We start from the raw sequence: 20,891 nt of genomic DNA on the forward strand, positions 1-20,891 counted from the left end.
CTATAAAAACAGACCCTAATACAATGTATCGATGTTTGATCAATGCAGCTGTTGCTAAACAAAGCTATTCTGACCTAGATGTAAATGCATATAATAAGTGACAAATCATTTAGTACATTCCGCGAAAATAACGACATGTGACGTGGCAACGAGCTATTGGTCTAAACTGCCCACAGGGTGCGATGTCGCAGGATAGTGTTAATGTCTTCTCTAACGATTGGTCTCGGTTTAACTCAGTTTAACACGTTCCCACAGAGTTGACACAATGGTGTCCGCCTCTGAGTTAATGTAAAACACACATTTTCTTTATTATCTTGCGTATTTGTTTTTTTTTAGCGGTCCCCGAAAGGGGAATAGACGCTATTAGTTTTGTGTGGTCTGTCTGTCCGTCCATCCGTCGTCCCGTTTAGATCTCGTAAAATAGAAAAGATAGTGAAAATCCAACATCATGATATTTTAGACCATTCAAAGTTCTGATGTAACGGCTACTTTTTTCTTTTCTGAAAGCGAAAAATTTAGTTTTTAAAATCAACTATGCAAGCAGTTTTTTCATAAAAATACACCATTTTTACACCTATTCACTATTAATAGTACCAAACACGGGAGGCTATTTAGTAAGGGAGGTGACTATTTACCATATTTTTAACACATGTATGTAAACGGTTTTAGATTTTTTGTCGAACAAAAATATTTTTTATTTTACAATTGTATTGCTAAGTTACGTAAATCCTATTATACCAACTACTACTTATTCAAAAAAAAAGTTTACTTTTTTTTTAAAGAGGAAAAAGTCTATTTAAAATGCATATAAGTGAAACATTATTTAAAACAACAATTAATAAATAGTTCTACGTGTCATCGGGTGAACTCCGAGGGGTGGACACATATCAGCCGATAAAACATAGATTCAGTTTTATCTTTAATCTTGTACGTTTTTTTTTCCCTCATGACTGATAAGTCGATATCCTAGTGATGTAGGCTTGTAATAGAAGTTCTTTTCAGTTAAGAGAACATTTTTTAAAAAGTGTTTATTTGATAATGGCGAATGACAAACCTTACTTCCTGGTCAAAAGAGTACAGATACAGTGCTACACAGATAGAATAGGACGGGGGTGGCAATACTTTTAAGGAGAATGTTTGTCATTAGTATTGTATATTTGTATAAAGTACGTCTTCTAAGATCTCTAGTTGGAACCTTGCTTAAATATTTGTTATCGCTTCATGTCATTCTAGTCTTTTCAAGTCGTAGGTATTTTCTGCAGACGTGTGTGTACGTGTGTGTGAGCGTATGCTAGAGGAACATCCTTATTTTTTTTATACATGAACGTTATTGATCACGTGGTGTCTCCTATGTATATCTTGCCATGTAATTTTTAAGCTAAGCTCAGTCAACAAGCTAGAGTAAGTTACAAATGTCCGGCAAAAGGTGGACATGCCTACCTTTTTGAGATCACATCCTCCGTCCGGTGTGTTACGGTACCGTCTCGGTCAAAGTGTGAAATTGTTCGTTGATGGGAAGATATCCAGCGACGGAATTCAATATCTTTACCAGCCCATTCATTATATGTATGTTTTATCGTATTTATAATGGACTTTAAAGTACCTAAAGGAATGGGGTAGTGTGTCAAGCTGCAACTTGCAACGCAGGATAGAAAGACAACACGATTCTATTCAACCTGCTTCATTAATAGTTCTGTTCGTAAATGCAAATTCATGATGACACTTTGTCTTCATGGTGTGTCGTAATTACTTATTTTATTTATTTTTTAAATCGTTCAACGCACCGCAGCGGCTTTAATTGACAAAAGAGAAATAGACTCTTCACTATTATTTTCACGTTCTGAAGAGATGTACACATTGAGAAAACATTAGACAACTACATGTACTGCTAACAGTCCCTCAAGAAATATGATACTTAATCTAGAACGGTAACTCTTATAACAGCCATTGATTTGCTGAAATATTTCAATAATTAAATAGCTAGCTTAGTTTTTGTAGTTTAAGCCATTTATTACACAACCACAACACAAAAGCTTCATTTGAACCATATTTGTAAATTATAATTTGTCTCTACTCCTGGATACGACATATACAATACAATGTCCTAATATCACTCCAAGATACGACATACACAATGTCCTAATATCACTCCAAGATACGACATACACAATGTCCTAATATCACTCCTAGATACGACATACACAATGTCCTAATATCACTCCAAGATACGACATACATAATGTCCTAATATCACTCCAAGATACGACATGCACAATGTCCTAATATCACTCCTAGATACGACATACACAATGTCCTAATATCACTCCAAGATACGACATACATAATGTCCTAATCTATTAAGATATCGGCAGCTCGAAACATTAATTAATTAATTTATTTATTAGCACGTAAAAATAGACTCAATAAAATCAAAGTTGCATTCAGAAGTTTGTAAACTTAGTAAATAAAGCTTTAAAGCTTATAGATTAAATTCTGTCATAAAAAAGTCTCTAAATACTGAAATACAAAATACGGTAAATCAACCCGTGCAAAATATGTGTAAACTGATGGATCAAGATGGCAGGCTACATAAAAGTGACAAAACTACTTAAAAAGTACTTAGGAACCGTGCTCTCTTTCTCAGTCAAGAGTCGAGGACACACTAAAAATTATGTGGCGTACAAAAAACAAACAAACACACCAACTTTAGATGTTAGTACAAATTACCACTGAATGTAGTTTCAAGACATAAGCAATAACATATCAGTAGTGAAACAAAGCAGTATCAAATGGTGTAAACGTTGGCTATGCCAAAAGAAACTAATGGTTCGTCAAATAAAATAATGTCACAGTTTATCTAGAAATAAAAAAATAATTAAAAAAAAAACCTAATAAAAAAATAACTAAAGCACTACGGATAAACTGACCGCTGTGAACGAAAGTTGGCAAGAAGAATGAAACCATATGAACTTAAAGAGCCTAAATAATTAATTATGAAGATGGATAGGATTGCAAAGTGGGAAAAAAAAAGTAAACTACTTCAGTTCAACTACTGTTTAGATATAGTGCATAAGAAACTCTTAAATTGCATAAAATACTACACATAATGCAGGGCCGGCCTTAGGCATAGGCAAACGTGGCCTAAGGCCTCCGATTGGTGGGGGCCTCGCAGAGGACAAAAAAAAACTTTTAGAGAAAAAAATTAAATTGTGAAACTTGGACCAAAACAAAAACATAGCAGAACTCTATGACTCCTCTACTAGCCTCGCTCTAAGTCTCTACTCTGATTCAAGATGCCATACGGAACGGAACGCTACGGAAATCGCGCTATATGAATTTATTTTATTTTTGTGGATTTAGATATAAATACAGGAAGGTTTTAATTCATTGCATTTTTTTTATCTTTCTATTTCATTTCGGGCCTTCACTTCGCCTAGGGCCTCTAATTACCTTAGGCCGGCCCTGTAAAATGAGATGATAAAGGAGGTTGAATTGGACCAAGCTACTAACACAGTTTTGAATCTATAAAATCAAATCTATCTCTAAAAGTATTACCTGAGTTTTGAATCTATAAAATCAAATCTATCTCTAAAAGTATTACCTGAGTTTTGAATCTATAAAATCAAATCTATCTCTAAAAGTATTACCTGAGTTTTGAATCTATAAAATAAAATCTATCTCTAAAAGTATTACCTGATCTAGATCCTTATAAAAGAGGACTATGAAAGCTAAAGGAAAATTCTCCTCCTCCTCTGAGACTTTGGGATACCTCAGGAAACCAAAGTCTCGAATAAACTCGTTACAGTTAGCACTGGCGGCTTTAAACTGATGTGGGAAAATGCGAGGAACTGTCTGCGGGAACCAGTTGTTCTTCACGGAACTGTTAAATGCTTGATTGCAGTCGACTTGCTCCATGTCTGGAAAGCCGACCCACTGGTTCCTATAGGCATAGCTGACATTTGGAGGGTAATCTTCCGTTTCGTACATAGGTCTCTGCTTTGGGACAAAGTCCGACATCGCAGGTCCGTAGCCGCACCAGTAGTGACTCGCCTCATGCTTGGTAGACACGTAGTGGTCACCACTCAGAAATATCCAAACGATGTAAATCAACAAAAGTGTCACAGCTCCCAATAGAAGTGTTCTCCTACAGCCTGTTGGAACAGAACAAGCCTCGAGTTGAGATTGGAAAGCAAAATCACACAACTCTACAATTAACAGTTATTTATTTTAAACCAAATAGAAATCACCAATCAATACGCTTTTAAACAAGTAAAGTCAACTAGATCATGCATACAGAAATAAGGAAGATTTCAAAGATTCAATGGATCTCGTTATTCAATTCGAACGTTAAGAAAATAATGTATAGAAAACAAAACATATTTTACAGCTTGAACAATACATGAAATGAAGGATTTGTGAAGGATTCGAGAGTAAGCAACGTTTCAGTAGCTTGATAACAGGTTTATCTCGTGCACTTCTACTGCGCATGTCTCTAGATCTATAGACCACTAGAGTCTACTACCGGCCTCGAGTCAGTCAAAACAGACTACCATAACACGACTGTTCGCTGACCAGATATAGTCGATACTTATTCTTACACAAGAATGACATGATTCTGTTACTAGAGCTACTTGTCTGTTTCCCGGAAATCTGGGTGACGCACTTGAACTTCAAACTTATGTACAGGATGGGACTAAATAACTTAGTATTGACAAAGTCTTGACTTATCTAATCAATCAAATAGTTTTTACAATGTCGTCCTAATCTAATAACCAAATCCTGAGGGGAACCAAATCAAGTTAGCACTCTATTTACACGGCTAACGAACTCAAGTCATGAGTCATCTGTTTGTCAGCACAATTGTCAAAGGCTATCACTATATACACTTAGACATCTCCCTAGACTTTCTATAAATCGTCGTAGTGTCTAGTTGACTAATGTTATTATGATTATTAAATTGTTACTTTTCATAAGTATTCAATGAACGGATTGTTATAACGATATGGTTGAGTGTAAGCCTGGCCTAACGAAAGTGATTAAATAATCATATAGCGGATGAGAGGGTTGAGCAAAATTGAAGGACTTCTTCCATGAATGAGAGATACCCTTTGGAAGGCGTCCTATCCTTTTGCTCATGTGATTCGTACAGTTAAAAATTAACAGTGCCAGACAGACGGGTAGTAAATATGCTTAAACACCGCTTATTGAATCTGGGTTTGAAAATACACTTATAGGCCTACATATAAATTGCATTCTTTCTTGTTTAAAACAAAAATAAAAGTACTCGGTAAATTATTAGTTGCCCTTACAACAGAAAACATATAAATTAGTAGTGTTATAAAAATTTAAAGAATAATCCTATCCCTAATTAGCATAGCCTCCCCTGTTTTAGTTTTTAACTATTCCTCACATAGTTAATCAATTAATTTTGTTTAATATTGAAAATAGACTTAGCAAAGGGGAGATGGGCCTTGTATACAGAAGAAAGTAGTTCTATAAAAATGTTAAACTTTCAATAAACACAAAAACATCGGCTTACCATCGTGGAAACTCGTGTTCAAATTCAGACTCGAGCAACTTTTAAAAAATTGCTTTTGAAAAGGCAGCAAGAAAAGCTCCCCACCAAACTGGTCATTAAAAGTGATTGCACTCCAGCGTACAATCAATACAAATAGTTTCAGTCGCACACATTTACATTTAATTGTGTTCATCTAGAATACTTTCGATCTATTAAGAAGTAACATACATTTTTGTAAAGACCATTCCTCCTCTATTAAATCTTTGCAATACCGCAAATAAATCATCTTATTCTTAACGAATGAATGGTGCGGGAGAAATAAATCAAATTGAGATACATATACATCAGGAAAACTATGAAAAATATTTGTTTAACAACGGTAATTCATTCTGTATATAACTTAGAAAAGAAAATTGTTTACAACAACCCATCCAACCCCCCACCCCCCAAAAAATCATTTGTTAATCAAATGTACTAATTTACTAGAGTTCGTAATATTCTATAAATGTAGACTTAAAAGACTGTGCGCAAAATGTTCCCGAAAATTAATTTATTAAACTTTCTAAGAATAAGGCCTACATGCGAAAATACCCGAAGACTTAATTTGTTCAAGATAAAGATTTTCAAATGTAGCCAATTTTTTGTATACTGTAAAAACATATAACGGTCAAATTAGAGTTTTTCCAGTATGGTAAACAAGCTAGTAATTCTTTTCCCCTAACGATATACATCAACTGTCGAATTTCTACGAAAATCATTAGAGCTGTTTTCGAGAGCCGTGTCCACCCATGATCCAGTATGCATTTGTTTCCATGAATGTGCGACCTCAATTGTGAAAATGAAACGTTTTTTTACACCGCGCCTATACCCCGCACCCCACCCGAAAAAATATACTGATTAAGCGCATGTATAAATTCAGATTTAATAACATTTAAGTTTAGTGATACAGTCATACAGATACATGGCAACATTAAAAGACAGTAATCTAGACTACGATACTGGATTTTGGATATATGGTATCTACTATCTAGTTTAATGATAGGACAATAGATCGAAACTAAGAAGACGTAGGACAATAGATCCAGACTAAGACGACGTAGGACAATAGATCTAGACTAAGCTAAGAAGACGTAGGACAATAGATCTAGACTAAGAAAACGTAGGACAATAGATCTAGACTAAGAAGACGTAGGACAATAGATCGAGACTAAGAAAACGTAGGATAATAGATCGAGACTAAGAAGACGTAGGACAATAGATCTAGACTAAGAAGACGTAGGACAATAGATCGAGACTAAGAAGACGTAGGACAATAGATCTAGACTAAGAAAACGTAGGACAATAGATCTAGACTAAGAAGACGTAGGACAATAGATCGAGACTAAGAAGACGTAGGACAATAGATCTATAATAAGAAGACGTAGGACAATAGATCTAGACTAAGAAAACGTAGGACAATAGATCTAGACAAATAAGACGTAGGACAATAGATCTAGACTAAGAAGACGTAGGACAATAGATCTAGACTAAGAAGACGTAGGACAATAGATCTAGACCAAGAAGACGTAGGACAGTAGATCTAGAAGACGTAGGACAATAGATCGAGACTAAGAAGACGTAGGACAATAGATCGAGACTAAGAAGACGTAGGACAATAGAGCCAGACTAAGAAGACGTAGGATAGTAGATCTAGAAGACGTAGGACAATAGATCGAGACTAAGAAGACGTAGGACAATAGATCGAGACTAAGAAGACGTAGGACAATAGATCTAGACTAAGAAGACGTAGGACAATAGATCTAGACTAAGAAGACGTAGGACAGTAGATCTAGACTAAGAAGACGTAGGACAATAGATCCAGACCATAGACATAAATAAATATAGACTGGCCGAAGGAAGTAACTTCATGTAACTTGAAAACATGTATTTCTATTGTATTCGGATTTCCGAATTATGAAAAATTGCATGATCTTCATTCTTAGAGATTAAACAAAACTACACTGCCTCCTCATTTACAACATATGTAATACTTATATAGCTGAAAAAAATACGAATACTTAACTTTTATACTGCTCATAAATGCTGTATAATAAAGTACACAAAATTATAAGTCACAAATTTTCGTTTCATAAAACTCTTTAATCGGCCAGTCTATATTTATTTATGTCTATGATCCAGACTAAGATCTTTAGTTTTCAAAGTTTAGAAATAATGCAATCCCATTTTTGCGTAATTTAAATAGAATCGGCTATTAACCTATATATTTACGCAAATCTATGTATAAAGCCATTTCCTTTTAGTTTCCATATAGATGCCTTTTCGACAATCCTAGTTTTAATATTTCAAGCTTGTTGTTTTAAACCATTTGTTTATATTGTCGATTTAAGTAATAATAGATCATTATCTTCCCATCAATAAAAGTGAACGGCATTATAAATTAGTACTATATATGTCGTGTATATATTATATGCTATATCGTTTAGGTTTGAAAAAACAACAACCATTCTTATTAAACCTACTTTACAAAACAACACATTATTTCAGCTTTTGGAAGTTTTTTTTTACATTTGTGTGTAGTGTTAAGAGATCTCCATGTCCAGACTAAGTCTGTGGGACAAATATTAATTGAATAAAACGACTTAAAAAATACAAGTTCGAAGTTGTGTGTTGACTTACAACCAGTATTGGCTTTTTTTTTTTTTTTTGTCTTCACTTTCAATAACATCTAAAATATGAATCTTTTGTTTGCTCTATTAATTGAACATAAAGTAAGAATTGATTTGTTGAAAATATGACTTGCTTTTTTTAAATGCAACATTTGTAATAAACAGTTTGGCTGCACGAGTGCATTATTGATGAGTTTCAGAAGTACATTTGATCTATCTATAATAATGAAAAGACATTCTTAGATGTATCTTACTTATTGTAACCCTTTAATGTAGATCTCACAAAATAGTATTTAAACACATTACTAGTATTAATAAAAATAACTTACAATAAAAAACATCAAAGCCTCCTTGAAACTCATGTATAACATAAATATAACTTACCCATTGTTTTGTATAGTATACATCAATCAATCAATCTACCCCAATAGATTACAGAAGGGATAAACTTTGACTTTGCACTATGATATTCCAATCGTTTCTAGAACTCTATAAAGCTTCTTCGTATTTGAACTAAATGCAATGTTATAGTATCTAATGGCTCTCTGAAACTTTTTGTATTCTTCGCAAAAATGAATGTCTTGTATTTGTTTTCTTGACTTGTAAGTAGTACATTATTTTCGATTCTGCTTATTTGTTTCGTGCTGAAAACTAGATGAAGTAAGATAACAAACAGGAAGATTGCAATGTACCAGTTGGTTCTACTTCCGTTTCAAGAGCCCACTGCTTTGGAAAAGTTTGAGTATTGTAGATCTAGTCAATTTATGGAAAGCACTTAACGAAAGGATGTAACAATAGACGATGTTTTTATTTACAGTTGTACAATACACAGTGAGACATGGACTTCAGCTATTAAGTCACAGGGAGTCTTGGCTTAAGCTCTACAAGTCCTTTTCTGCCTAAACATTAGTACAGACCACTGACACATTTAACGGTGTCGCTCCTCACTACAGTTCACTGGTAACACGAATGATGTCTCTTAGTCCCAGACAGCTCAGACTCCCATAACCTGCAGATCACTTCCGCCGGAAGTCCTTCCTCTAGAATCAATATGTCGTCTATTCCTCGTTTTGAACGGTGTGCTGGTGCACACTATCAGTGTCGTCGCGGAAGCAGGGTTATAACATTGCCCCCTTCTTAGCTCTGTTCGTCCCGAACAGATTCAGGTGCACTACAAGGTAGTGGACATTGGTCAGTGCAGATGGAGGTCGGCCTGTGGGAGTCACAGACGACTGGGAGCGTGTTACCCTCGAAGCCATCTTCACCATCAGTGTCAGCGCGGGAGCAAGTTTATAACAATAAGGTATCAGCTATATAAGAACCATTGGTAAAAGTAAAAAATTAAGAGCTTAAGAAAAAAAAAAGCTATATTTAGTGTGTCATTTTACACTTGTGTATAACATTAAAGTAGTTTCTATTATCTTTTTCATCCTTACCTTTTTTAAGCAAACGCATGCCAGTGATGGATATTGATATGTCACATAGTTGGTGTCATCAGATGCCATCCACAATACTGTAATAAAAACGCACACTCACTGAACATAATGATCTAAAAGACTACTTGTGTGGAAACTCACTGATCATAATGACCTATAAGATTACTTGTGTGGAAACTCACTGATCATAATGACCTATAAGATTACTTGTGTGGAAACTCACTTAACATAATGACCTATAAGATTACTTGTGTGGAAACTCACACTGAACATAATGAACTACAAGACTACTTGTGTGAATGCATTACTAAAATGTTAGTTTGTGTGAAGTGTTGTATTTCTTGACAGGGTTTTTAAAAACGTTAACAGGATGATCAAAACTGGCTCTTAGGGAGTCACCACATCGCCCATAGACGGCCTAAGTACACTAGCTTTGTGGTCGGGTCTCAACAGAGATTAACTATGCCAGCGTTTCTCAACCTGCGGAGAGGACAAAGGGACACTAACACTTGTTTCCAAGGGTCACAGAAGTGGACTGATAGGCAGTTTTGATATTTTTACCACGAGGAACATTAGGAGGACATCCGATAACAACAGCATTTTTTTTTTGGCCAGATGAATATGTGAATACTTGTCTCAGTTGGTTTTGTTATGAAATATATTTGTAAAAAGGCACAACCAAAAAGAGCAGTTTTCTTCTATAGGTGATATTGTATAATATTTTTTTTCCTTGTCGCATCGACATAATTAAGAGTGACATAATTTATTAACTCTTTTTTAGCGACTCCAAAAGGGGAAAAGAGGGGAAAAGACGCTATTAGTTTTGTGTGGTCTGTATGTCCATCCGTCCGTCCCGTTTAGATCTCGTAAACTAGAAAAGATAGTGAGAATCTGACATCATATTATTTTAGACCATTTAAAGTTCAATTTACCATATTTTTAGCACATTTATTCAAACGGTTTTAGATTTATTGCTAAGTTATATAAGTTCTGTCATTCTAACTACTGTCTATGGCATTTTGCATCTCGTGAGACAATCTTTTCCCTTTGCAACTTCTTGTGTGACTAAAGAGGCCAATCCTTGATACACAGCTGCGGTCGCAGGTTGGGCATATGTAATCACCAGGCGCCGTTGCATTTTCACCCTTCTTTCTGCTTCTGTTGTGTATGGCATCTGCAATCCGAGACCCTTCCTTTATGCTCTCTCTCCATATGGATCTATCTAGTGCTACTTTTTCCCAGATGCTAGTGTCGATTTTGAAGAGCTTCATGTCGCGTTTGCATACATCCGTATAACGTAAAAGTGGGCGACCAGCGTCTCTCCTGCCTTCTATTAGATCGCCATACAGAATGTCTTGTGGAAGTCGACCTACTGGCATTTTACAAACGTGGCCAAGCCAGCCAATGCTGGCTATGTGAGCGGATGTCCTGGCACCCTGCTCTTCGTAGCACTTCCTCATTGGTTATTTTATCTTGCCACCTTATTTTAAAGATCTGCCTTAGGTATCGGAGGTGGAAGACATTCAGCTTTTTTTCATGCCACGAGTAGATAACTAACTAACTACTACATTTACATAAAAATGTTTGCTTTTTTTTAAAGAAAAAAAAATATTTATATATATTTGTAAAATAAAACAACAATTAATAAGCAGTTTTTCATATTTATCGCGTGAACGAAACACCCTCTATCCTCATCTTACGAAAATCTTTTTTTTTCCTTGAGGCTTTGAATAAGAGATTGACCCTTTACAAAACAAAAAGATAATCATTATAAGACATCAGTTATGCCAGGTTCATATATGGCACCCTACGCACTACACCTATCCCTTGGTCTGCTGGACCGTTGGGGCACCACACAAGATCTGTCAACCCTCTTTCTCTATTCTTCTCTGTCATTTGCCTTTGATAGAATTTCATTCTGATATTCTTTCTGAAAATATTAAAACCTGCCCTTTTACCTGTCTGGGTGGACCACTTCGGGGGTCGATTTTGAGTTTGTGTTTTCACACAAACTGTCTTTGTAACTTTGTTTACTATAATGAAGCTCAAAATACAAGAACTCACACTAGATTCCCAGACGTCCATTGCTAGCACCATAAACAAAAGATTGAGAAACACTTAGCTTGCCCTATCCGAAAAATCCAGTATTCTATTCCACATTAGAGGCTTTCTCAGGTACGCTGTCAACTGAAAATATCAGCCCTTCCATGGAATTCGGTGACAAATAAAAGGTAGACGAAGAAAGCTTCCTGGATGCGACTAGAAGCTCAAATGACACTAAGACTTCGCCTCGATATTGTCACGTGACCCAAACCAGGAATAGTCTCCACCATTGTGGAACATTAAGTGGGGTGGGGGTGGGGGGGGCAAAGTGTCTCTACTTCATTCATAACCGTTGGAAGAAAACATTCTTCAATGTTCTACCTGATGCTGGAGATATATCAAATTATCAAGGACATAACGAACTTCTCCCAATATATATATATATATATATATATATATATATATATATACATATATATATATATATATATATATATATATATATATATATATATATATATATATATATATATATATATATATCATGAGGTATAAGATAACATCACTATTACAAACAGAGACACTGACGTACCATCACACACATACAGTATGCAAAATCCGGCATTCTACAGAATGCCTGAAACGTCCAGGCAAAGTGAGAAATGATTTCTCCGTTTCAGTGTAAAGAATGACTCTACTACAACTGCTTCAGGAAAGTGTTCAATGATGATTGAAAGTATTTTATTACTAAATATAAATTTCACGGAATAATATTTGTACTCGTCAGTAATCTAAATCATTTCGTCTTGTTCTTGAAAGTGTGGACTATGTTTAATTAGGACTGTCTATGTGTGCATGCTTTGTACAACTAAATGTTTAATTAGGACTGTCTAAGTGTGCATGCTTTGTACCACTAAATGTTTAATTAGGACTGTCTAAGTGTGCATGCTTTGTACAACTAAATGTTCAATTAGGACTGTCTAAGTGTGCATGCTTTGTACCACTAAATGTTTAATTAGGACTGTCTAAGTGTGCATGCTTTGTACCACTAAATGTTTAATTAGGACTGTCTAAGTGTGCATGCTTTGTACCACTAAATGTTTAATTAGGACTGTCTAAGTGTGCATGCTTTGTACAACTAAATGTTCAATTAGGACTGTCTAAGTGTGCATGCTTTGTACCACTAAATGTTTAATTAGGACTGTCTAAGTGTGCATGCTTTGTACCACTAAATGTTTAATTAGGACTGTCTAAGTGTGCATGCTTTGTACCACTAAATGTTTAATTAGGACTGTCTAAGTTTGCATGCTTTGTACAACTAAATGTTTAATTAGGACTGTCTAAGTGTGCATGCTTTGTACCACTAAATGTTTAATTAGGACTGTCTAAGTGTGCATGCTTTGTACAACTAAATGTTTAATTAGGACTGTCTAAGTGTGCATGCTTTGTACCACTAAATGTTTAGTTAGGACTGTCTAAGTGTGCATGCTTTGTACAACTAAATGTTTAATTAGGACTGTCTAAGTGTGCATGCTTTGTACAACTAAATGTTCAATTAGGACTGTCTAAGTGTGCATGCTATGTACAACTAAATGTTTAATTAGGACTGTCTAAGTGTGCATGCTTTGTACCACTAAATGTTTAATTAGGACTGTCTAGTGTGCATGCTTTGTACCACTAAATGTTTAATTAGGACTGTCTAAGTGTGCATGCTTTGTACCACTAAATGTTTAATTAGGACTGTCTAAGTGTGCATCCTTTGTACCACTAAATGTTTAATTAGGACTGTCTAAGTGTGCATGCTTTATACAACTAAATGTTCAATTAGGACTGTCTAAGTGTGCATGCTTTGTACAACTAAATGTTCAATTAGGACTGTCTAAGTGTGCATGCTTTGTACAACTAAATGTTTAATTAGGACTGTCTAGGTGTGCATGCTTTGTACAACTAATTGTTTAATTAGGACTGTCTAAGTGTGCATGCTTTGTACAACTAAATGTTCAATTAGGACTGTCTAAGTATGCATGCTTTGTACAACTAAATGTTCAATTAGGACTGTCTAAGTGTGCATGCTTTGTACAACTAAATGTTCAATTAGGACTGTCTAAGTGTGCATGCTTTGTACAACTAAATGTTCAATTAGGACTGTCTAAGTGTGCATGCTTTGTACAACTAAATGTTCAATTAGGACTGTCTAAGTGTGCATGCTTTGTACAACTAAATGTTCAATTAGGACTGTCTAAGTGTGCATGCTTTGTACAACTAAATGTTCAATTAGGACTGTCTAAGTGTGCATGCTTTGTACAACTAAATGTTTAATTAGGACTGTCTAAGTGTGCATGCTTTGTACCACTAAATGTTCAATTAGGACTGTCTAAGTGTGCATGCTTTGTACAACTAAATGTTCAATTAGGACTGTCTAAGTATGCATGCTTTGTACAACTAAATGTTCAATTAGGACTGTCTAAGTGTGCATGCTTTGTACAACTAAATGTTCAATTAGGACTGTCTAAGTGTGCATGCTTTGTACAACTAAATGTTCAATTAGGACTGTCTAAGTGTGCATGCTTTGTACAACTAAATGTTCAATTAGGACTGTCTAAGTGTGCATGCTTTGTACAACTAAATGTTCAATTAGGACTGTCTAAGTATGCATGCTTTGTACAACTAAATGGGACTAGGTAAAACGTTGACACAAAAGATGTTTCCTATTGTATTGTATGAAAGGCGAAAAAAATTACGTCTGTTATGTAACCAAGGTAAATACGACTACTAAGAAGGAACCATTTGACTAGATATTGATAAAGCTGATAACACCTTTTGTTGTTATGACCATGGAAAACACTAATTAATTTATCTAGTTAAACAGTGCAATTTATTTTTTGTCTGAAATATTGACACATATTTCGCAATTAAAAACAAAAGTGCTTACACCCGTATACAATTTACTCGCCTTGAAATTGAACTACATAATCAACTCAGGTGGCTGTTTAAAAAAAATTAGAAATGATGTTTTAAATAATTTTAACAAGGTATTTTCTAATTTAAATTCTTGCTATCAGTTTGATCAGTTTGAATTTACAGATAAAAATAAGAATGACAAAGAAAAGTTTTTCCCCACAAAGTACTATTATTTAAAAAATCGTACATGGAGTTCCATACTTTTTTTTTACAGAGCTTATATAAACATATTCTGTTGTTTGTCTGGCCAAAAGTTGGTACACATTGTTTCTCCGACACCCAATCTCGGATCAAGCTGAAATTGTGCACAATTATTTCTTTTACCTGACAACATAAGAATCAATAAAAAAAAACAAAACAATTAGTTAATAAGTATTGGTAATTAATTATTTTGTTTGGTATCTCAAACAAGGGAAAGAAATAGTAATTGACTGAAGTGGTGGTATAAGCTGAATTAGTCCCCTTTATGAGTAGTCGCCTGAGTCTTAGTGTTAAGTTAAGTATTGGTAATTAATTATTTTTTTGTATCTCGAACAAGGGAAAAAATTGTACTTGTCTGATGTGTTGGTATAAAATGAATTAGTCCCCTTTATTCTTTGTGGTGAGAAAAGTTTGAAATGAGCAATAGATAATTATAAAACCTTTTATTTTCATAAGCACTTCCCTGGCACAGTGGCTGGTGTATTGGCTAGAGGAGGCTTTAGCCCTCGAGTTATTTTATTTATACATTGAAAATCGATCATTCAAAAACACCCTTTTTTTCTCCACCACCGCTTTCAAAATGGTCCAGACTAGTGATAGGATCATAGCATATTGAGAAAAGCTAAAAGCCTGAAATTGCGCTCAATAAAAACAATTGATACAAATATTTGTAATCGAAGATTTATTATTGTTACCCTTGATCTATTACAAATTTAATTACATGACTTATCCAAACTAATTGATACAACTCGCTTATATGTTATTTTATGAGTATTTTTATATGTTTTTAGTTTTAGGGTCTTCAATTTATGGTCGGGCTACTTTACGTAAGTTAGGTTTACCGTTAGTATACAAGGAAAATGCATGGAAAGTTTTATCAAGATTTGTGAAACGGTTTTGATTTTTATACGGAAAAAAAAAAGGAAAATCTTACATTCAATTATATCTTAAATATAAATAAATAGATATTGAGGACATGCATATATTATAATGTATATCTCTATATAACACACTTTGTTTCTTTACGGTTCAATGCGTGTCTTGAAACTGTCGCTTCCTGAACTTTACAAAAAGATATTTAAAAGGAGTAGTGGCGCAAAAGTTATCAGTGAAAGAATGTCTAGTTAATGGAGACATGTTCACATTGGTTTCAGATGAATGCACTTAGTGTTTTTGTGTAATGGGTCTATCTAATAGTCTACGTTAAACTACACGTTTGACTGAATCTCCAAGTTGATACAAGCTTCACTGAACACATCTGTTTTTCCCACACATAAAAAGTGTCACTCTGAAGAAGTGCTATATCAATATCAACAAACATTAACTTTTAACTTTTGCCTTTCTATAAATAACTATTCTTTACGGAACAACAACATTCTTGAAGAACCATAATTTTTTTTTTAAATCTAGAACCTATTAGATATTGTGAGAATCAAATTTTGCAACCTCCCTAGACTATATGGTTGGAAAGAGAGCTCTATAAATATCTAACCAAGCAAAGGGATCTAAAGATAAATCTATAAGCATGGTCAAACATTTGTTCGTGCTTAAAATCAATGAATATCAACTTACGAGTTGCCGGCAGTTAATACTTTGTTGGTCTGATTCAAAACAAAACACTAAACACTGTCTTAATGTCTTATTCTAACGCTCGTACGGTCTTAATGCGCACAGCAAACAATTAAACACATAAAACTAACTGTCTACTTATCTGACAGGGGTTCTGCACCTGTCGATCGCGACCCCTTTGGGGGTCGAATGACCATTTGCCAGGGGTCGCCTAAGACCATTGGAAAATTGGGGGGGGGGAGTTGGCAATTTTTAAAAATCTTTTTTGTTTCTAATGTGTTGTACAAGCGTATTTGTACCATAGTGGATAGAGATTGACGTAACTAGTCATAATTCAACGGTAAGGGACATTACTAAAATTACATTATTACCAAACAAATTATGAAACGATCGTCAAGCTTGAATGAAAAAATAAATAAATAAAAAGTGTGGATGACAAACATAAACGCGGACATACTGCCAAAGGATACCGAGGGCACTTTTAGTCAATGTATTATCTTTGTTGGAAAGTAGACATGTTCTTTTATTGGTTCTTCTTTGTTGTTTTTTTTTTCTTTTTTCTAATTGTTATTCAAAACTAGATGTTACAGACCACATCTACGTTGTTGCGGAATACATTTTTCAACAATTGAATTGACCGTCCATCAATGCGTCGAAACCACATTGCAGGATCTCTATTTCTTTGGTAAAGATCTAATCACGTCACGTATGAAAGTCGATGGGAAGAGAAATCATTACGGAACAACTCATGAACACGAACTTCGAACAAAAGAAAGATAATAAAAGAAAAGAGAATGACGATCATTTGGCGGTAAAGTTTTACTTCAATGTTTAAGCAGGAATTAAGAGACCACTATGCAGCATTTGTAATGAAGTTCTCTATGACGTATGTATTGAGGCCGAACAAATGTCCGAACTTTGCCGATAACGAAATTCAGTAGTTTAGTTTTGAATCCAGGTGAAGTTCAGACTTTACTTAGAAGTCAAGTACCATAATTAAAACATATCAGACTACGAAGCTTCTTATTTTGGTGGCTCTCAGAATCGCCATAGTTCTGAAAGCTCACTCCATTATCAAGGAGTTATTGTCAGCTGATTATGATTGGAGACAAATTTATTAATACATTTAGTGCGATTTCCATACCTAATGACACTATTCACAGGAGATAAGTTCTAATATTAGGAAAATGATGTCTACTCCTTTTACAATATTTAGCATCCAGCTTGATGAATCCACAGGCGTTGTAAATTGTTCAAAACTACTAGTTCCTGTACACTTACGATAAATACATAATGGCGATTTTAAAGATAAGTTTCTATGCAAACCTCTATAAACGACCTCTACAGCGCGTGATGTAACTGACAAAGTTGGTTAAATTTTAAAAAGTAAAAGACTTCTTGGAAAAATTATTTGTGGTGTCAGCACAGATGGTGCTCTAAGTATGATAGGATGTCGGTCTGAATGTCAATGTTTGCTACAGAATGAGTCACACAGATGGTGCTCTAAGTATGATAGGATGTCGGTCTGAATGTCAATGTTTGCTACAGAATGAGTCACACAGATGGTGCTCTAAGTATGATAGGATGTCGGTCTGAATGTCAATGTTTGCTACAGAATGAGTCACACAGATGATGCTCTAAGTATGATAGGATGTCGGTCTGAATGTCAATGTTTGCTACAGAATGAGTCACACAGATGGTGCTCTAAGTATGATAGGATGTCTGTCTGAATGTCAATGTTTGCTACAGAATGAGTCACACAGATGATGCTCTAAGTATGATAGGATGTCGGTCTGGATGTCAATGTTTGCTACAGAATGAGTCACACAGATGATGCTCTAAGTATGATAGGATGTCGGTCTGGATGTCAATGTTTGCTACAGAATGAGTCACACAGATGATGCTCTAAGTATGATAGGATGTCGGTCTGGATGTCAATGTTTGCTACAGAATGAGTCACACAGATGATGCTCTAAGTATGATAGGATGTCGGTCTGAATGTCAATGTTTGCTACAGAATGAGTCACACAGATGATGCTCTAAGTATGATAGGATGTCGGTCTGGATGTCAATGTTTGCTACAGAATGAGTCACACAGATGATGCTCTAAGTATGATAGGATGTCGGTCTGGATGTCAATGTTTGCTACAGAATGAGTCACACAGATGATGCTCTAAGTATAATAGGATGTCGGTCTGGATGTCAATGTTTGCTACAGAATGAGTCACACAGATGATGCTCTAAGTATGATAGGATGTCGGTCTGGATGTCAATGTTTGCTACAGAATGAGTCACACAGATGATGCTCTAAGTATGATAGGATGTCGGTCTGAATGTCAATGTTTGCTACAGAATGAGTCACACAGATGATGCTCTAAGTATAATAGGATGTCGGTCTGGATGTCAATGTTTGCTACAGAATGAGTCACACAGATGATGCTCTAAGTATGATAGGATGTCGGTCTGGATGTCAATGTTTGCTACAGATGGAGTCACCATAAGAATCCATTGTAACTCATTAATGATTCATCGACATATATTAGCAACGTCAATAGCAATGCATCTAAATATTTATCTTCAATGTTAGTTGCACGATTCTGGATCAAGTGTTTGCAGTCTATAGGAGATTTTTTTCTAGACTTCCTCTTCCATTTCCAACATCGTATCTTTGTGAAACATGTTTTTTTTTTCTGCCTGTCAATGATCAAGTCTAAATACAGAAATAAACTTGATGTGAATTCCTAAACTAGTGAAATAAAAACAAGCTCAACCTTTGCACTAACTTTGACGTGTTTGAAAATATTGTCTCAACAGTTTCCATGATTTAATACTTTTTAAATTATAAAATATGTATGTAATGTGAATATTATAAACACGCAATGATAAGTAAATAAATAAAAATAATAAAATCTGCTTTTTTAAAATTAAAGCACAAATTTATTTTACACTAAATAGATAGTATACGTTTGTAACAATTAAATTAACATCATTGATATTAGTTCTGTACATTTTAATAACCATATCATTAGCTAAATCACATTTACCTAGACCTATGACAAAATGTTTTTATGGTTGGGGGTCGCGCCCTGGTGAAAAAATTGTATAAGGGGGTCGCGGAGCTAAAAAGGTTGAGAACCGCTGTACAGTCTTATCAGACTCTCATTTACTCACATAGGAAGGGACATCCAATTGAACAAGTTCGGTTTAGGTTTTTAAAAAACCGTAAAACCGGATCTTTCCCAGAATTCAAAATATCTATTAAAAGTGTCCCTCTCCTCTAGTTAAGTGCTCCCCTCGATAAAGAAAGTGTTATTACAGCTTTTAATCTGCCAACTCATTGACCTACATTTCATAATAAACAGCTCTGATGAGGTGTTACACTTATATCATCGAAATGCATACATGTAATAAGGATACATGGAAAACTTATTTACTGCTGTACCAATGACGTTGTTAATACAAACTGTCAAAGAATTGCTCGGGTTAAAAAAACAACATTTGACCATTTGTCCTAGACCCTGAGACTTCTCTCACGACTTCCCGAGTTTGATCCCCCTCCCCAACCGTCCTGCAGAAGTTTCTTTTTTACATTTAATATGCCCGAAACTTAATATAATTATTTACATATTTCATTGAATATATCTAACGGTAGAACCTTATTGTATACTCGACTCAAGCCTGTTAAAAGAAGTTGAACTTAGAAATGAATAATTATGATAATCCTCATAACAGGCAACATCAATCTTGTTCTATCAGGTGTCAGAAATGATCTAGTCCCGCGATTAGTCTAGATTCAAGGTCTCAATCATCCAATTTGAAGTTTGTGCAACTACTTAAGTACAGAAAAAATAATTATCACATAGGGACTTTTAGATGTAGGTATTACATTTTTAATATAAGCCTATGTAAGACTGAATTTCATTCCATATTCTATATCTAGAATACATGATGCAATACTTCGTACATTTACACCATAAGATGTAACAATAAATCTAGCAGTGTCCGAGAGGCTATGTGACCAGAAACTAATCCAGACGAGCCGTACTGTTACCTGAACCAGGTGTCAAGTTTATCCAGTCCAAGTCACCATCTACGTTAGAATGTCATGAAATTTAAATAGTCTAGTACAACACACCTATTTATTGGTTATTTTACACCTTTACTACGTGATGTGTCTTAAAGTACAAGTAAAATTTTTATGTCATTAATTAGTTATTAAAAACAAAATAATCGTTCTTAATAAAGGAAGAATTGTCTTTAAAAAACAGCAACTATTTAGCGCCCCCGAAAGGGGAAAAGACGCTATTAGTTTTGTGTGGCCTGTCTGTCCGTACTTCCCATTTAGATCTTGATGTTGATGTTGATTGATATAAAAATATTAAAAAACAAGGTTACAAAGACAGGTTGTGTGGAAACACAAACTCAAAATCGGCCCCAAAAGTGGTCCACCCAGGGAGGTAAAAAAGGCAGATTTCAATATTTGCAGAAGTAATAGTG

The 20,891-nt window shown here is 34.9% G+C and overlaps 1 protein-coding gene across 11 annotated transcripts in view; it reads right to left on the minus strand.

The window, feature by feature from the left end:
- LOC106077348 (beta-1,3-galactosyl-O-glycosyl-glycoprotein beta-1,6-N-acetylglucosaminyltransferase 4-like) overlaps nt 1-20,891 on the minus strand; it is a 68,771-nt gene that overhangs the window by 17,963 nt on the left and 29,917 nt on the right. For 3 of the 11 annotated variants that reach the window (XM_056020452.1, XM_056020450.1, XM_056020449.1), the window contains 2 exons: nt 9,621-9,697; nt 3,694-4,151 (listed from right to left, as the gene is read on the minus strand). In XM_056020452.1, coding sequence (XP_055876427.1) covers nt 3,694-4,151; nt 9,621-9,639 — 477 coding nt within the window. In that variant the 5' untranslated portion in view covers nt 9,640-9,697. The other 8 variants (XR_008776577.1, XM_056020448.1, XM_056020454.1 and 5 more) reach the window with 7 other exon arrangements.

The sequence above is a fragment of the Biomphalaria glabrata genome, chromosome 2 (genome assembly GCF_947242115.1).
Source record: "Biomphalaria glabrata chromosome 2, xgBioGlab47.1, whole genome shotgun sequence".
NCBI classification, from domain to species: domain Eukaryota; kingdom Metazoa; phylum Mollusca; class Gastropoda; family Planorbidae; genus Biomphalaria; species Biomphalaria glabrata.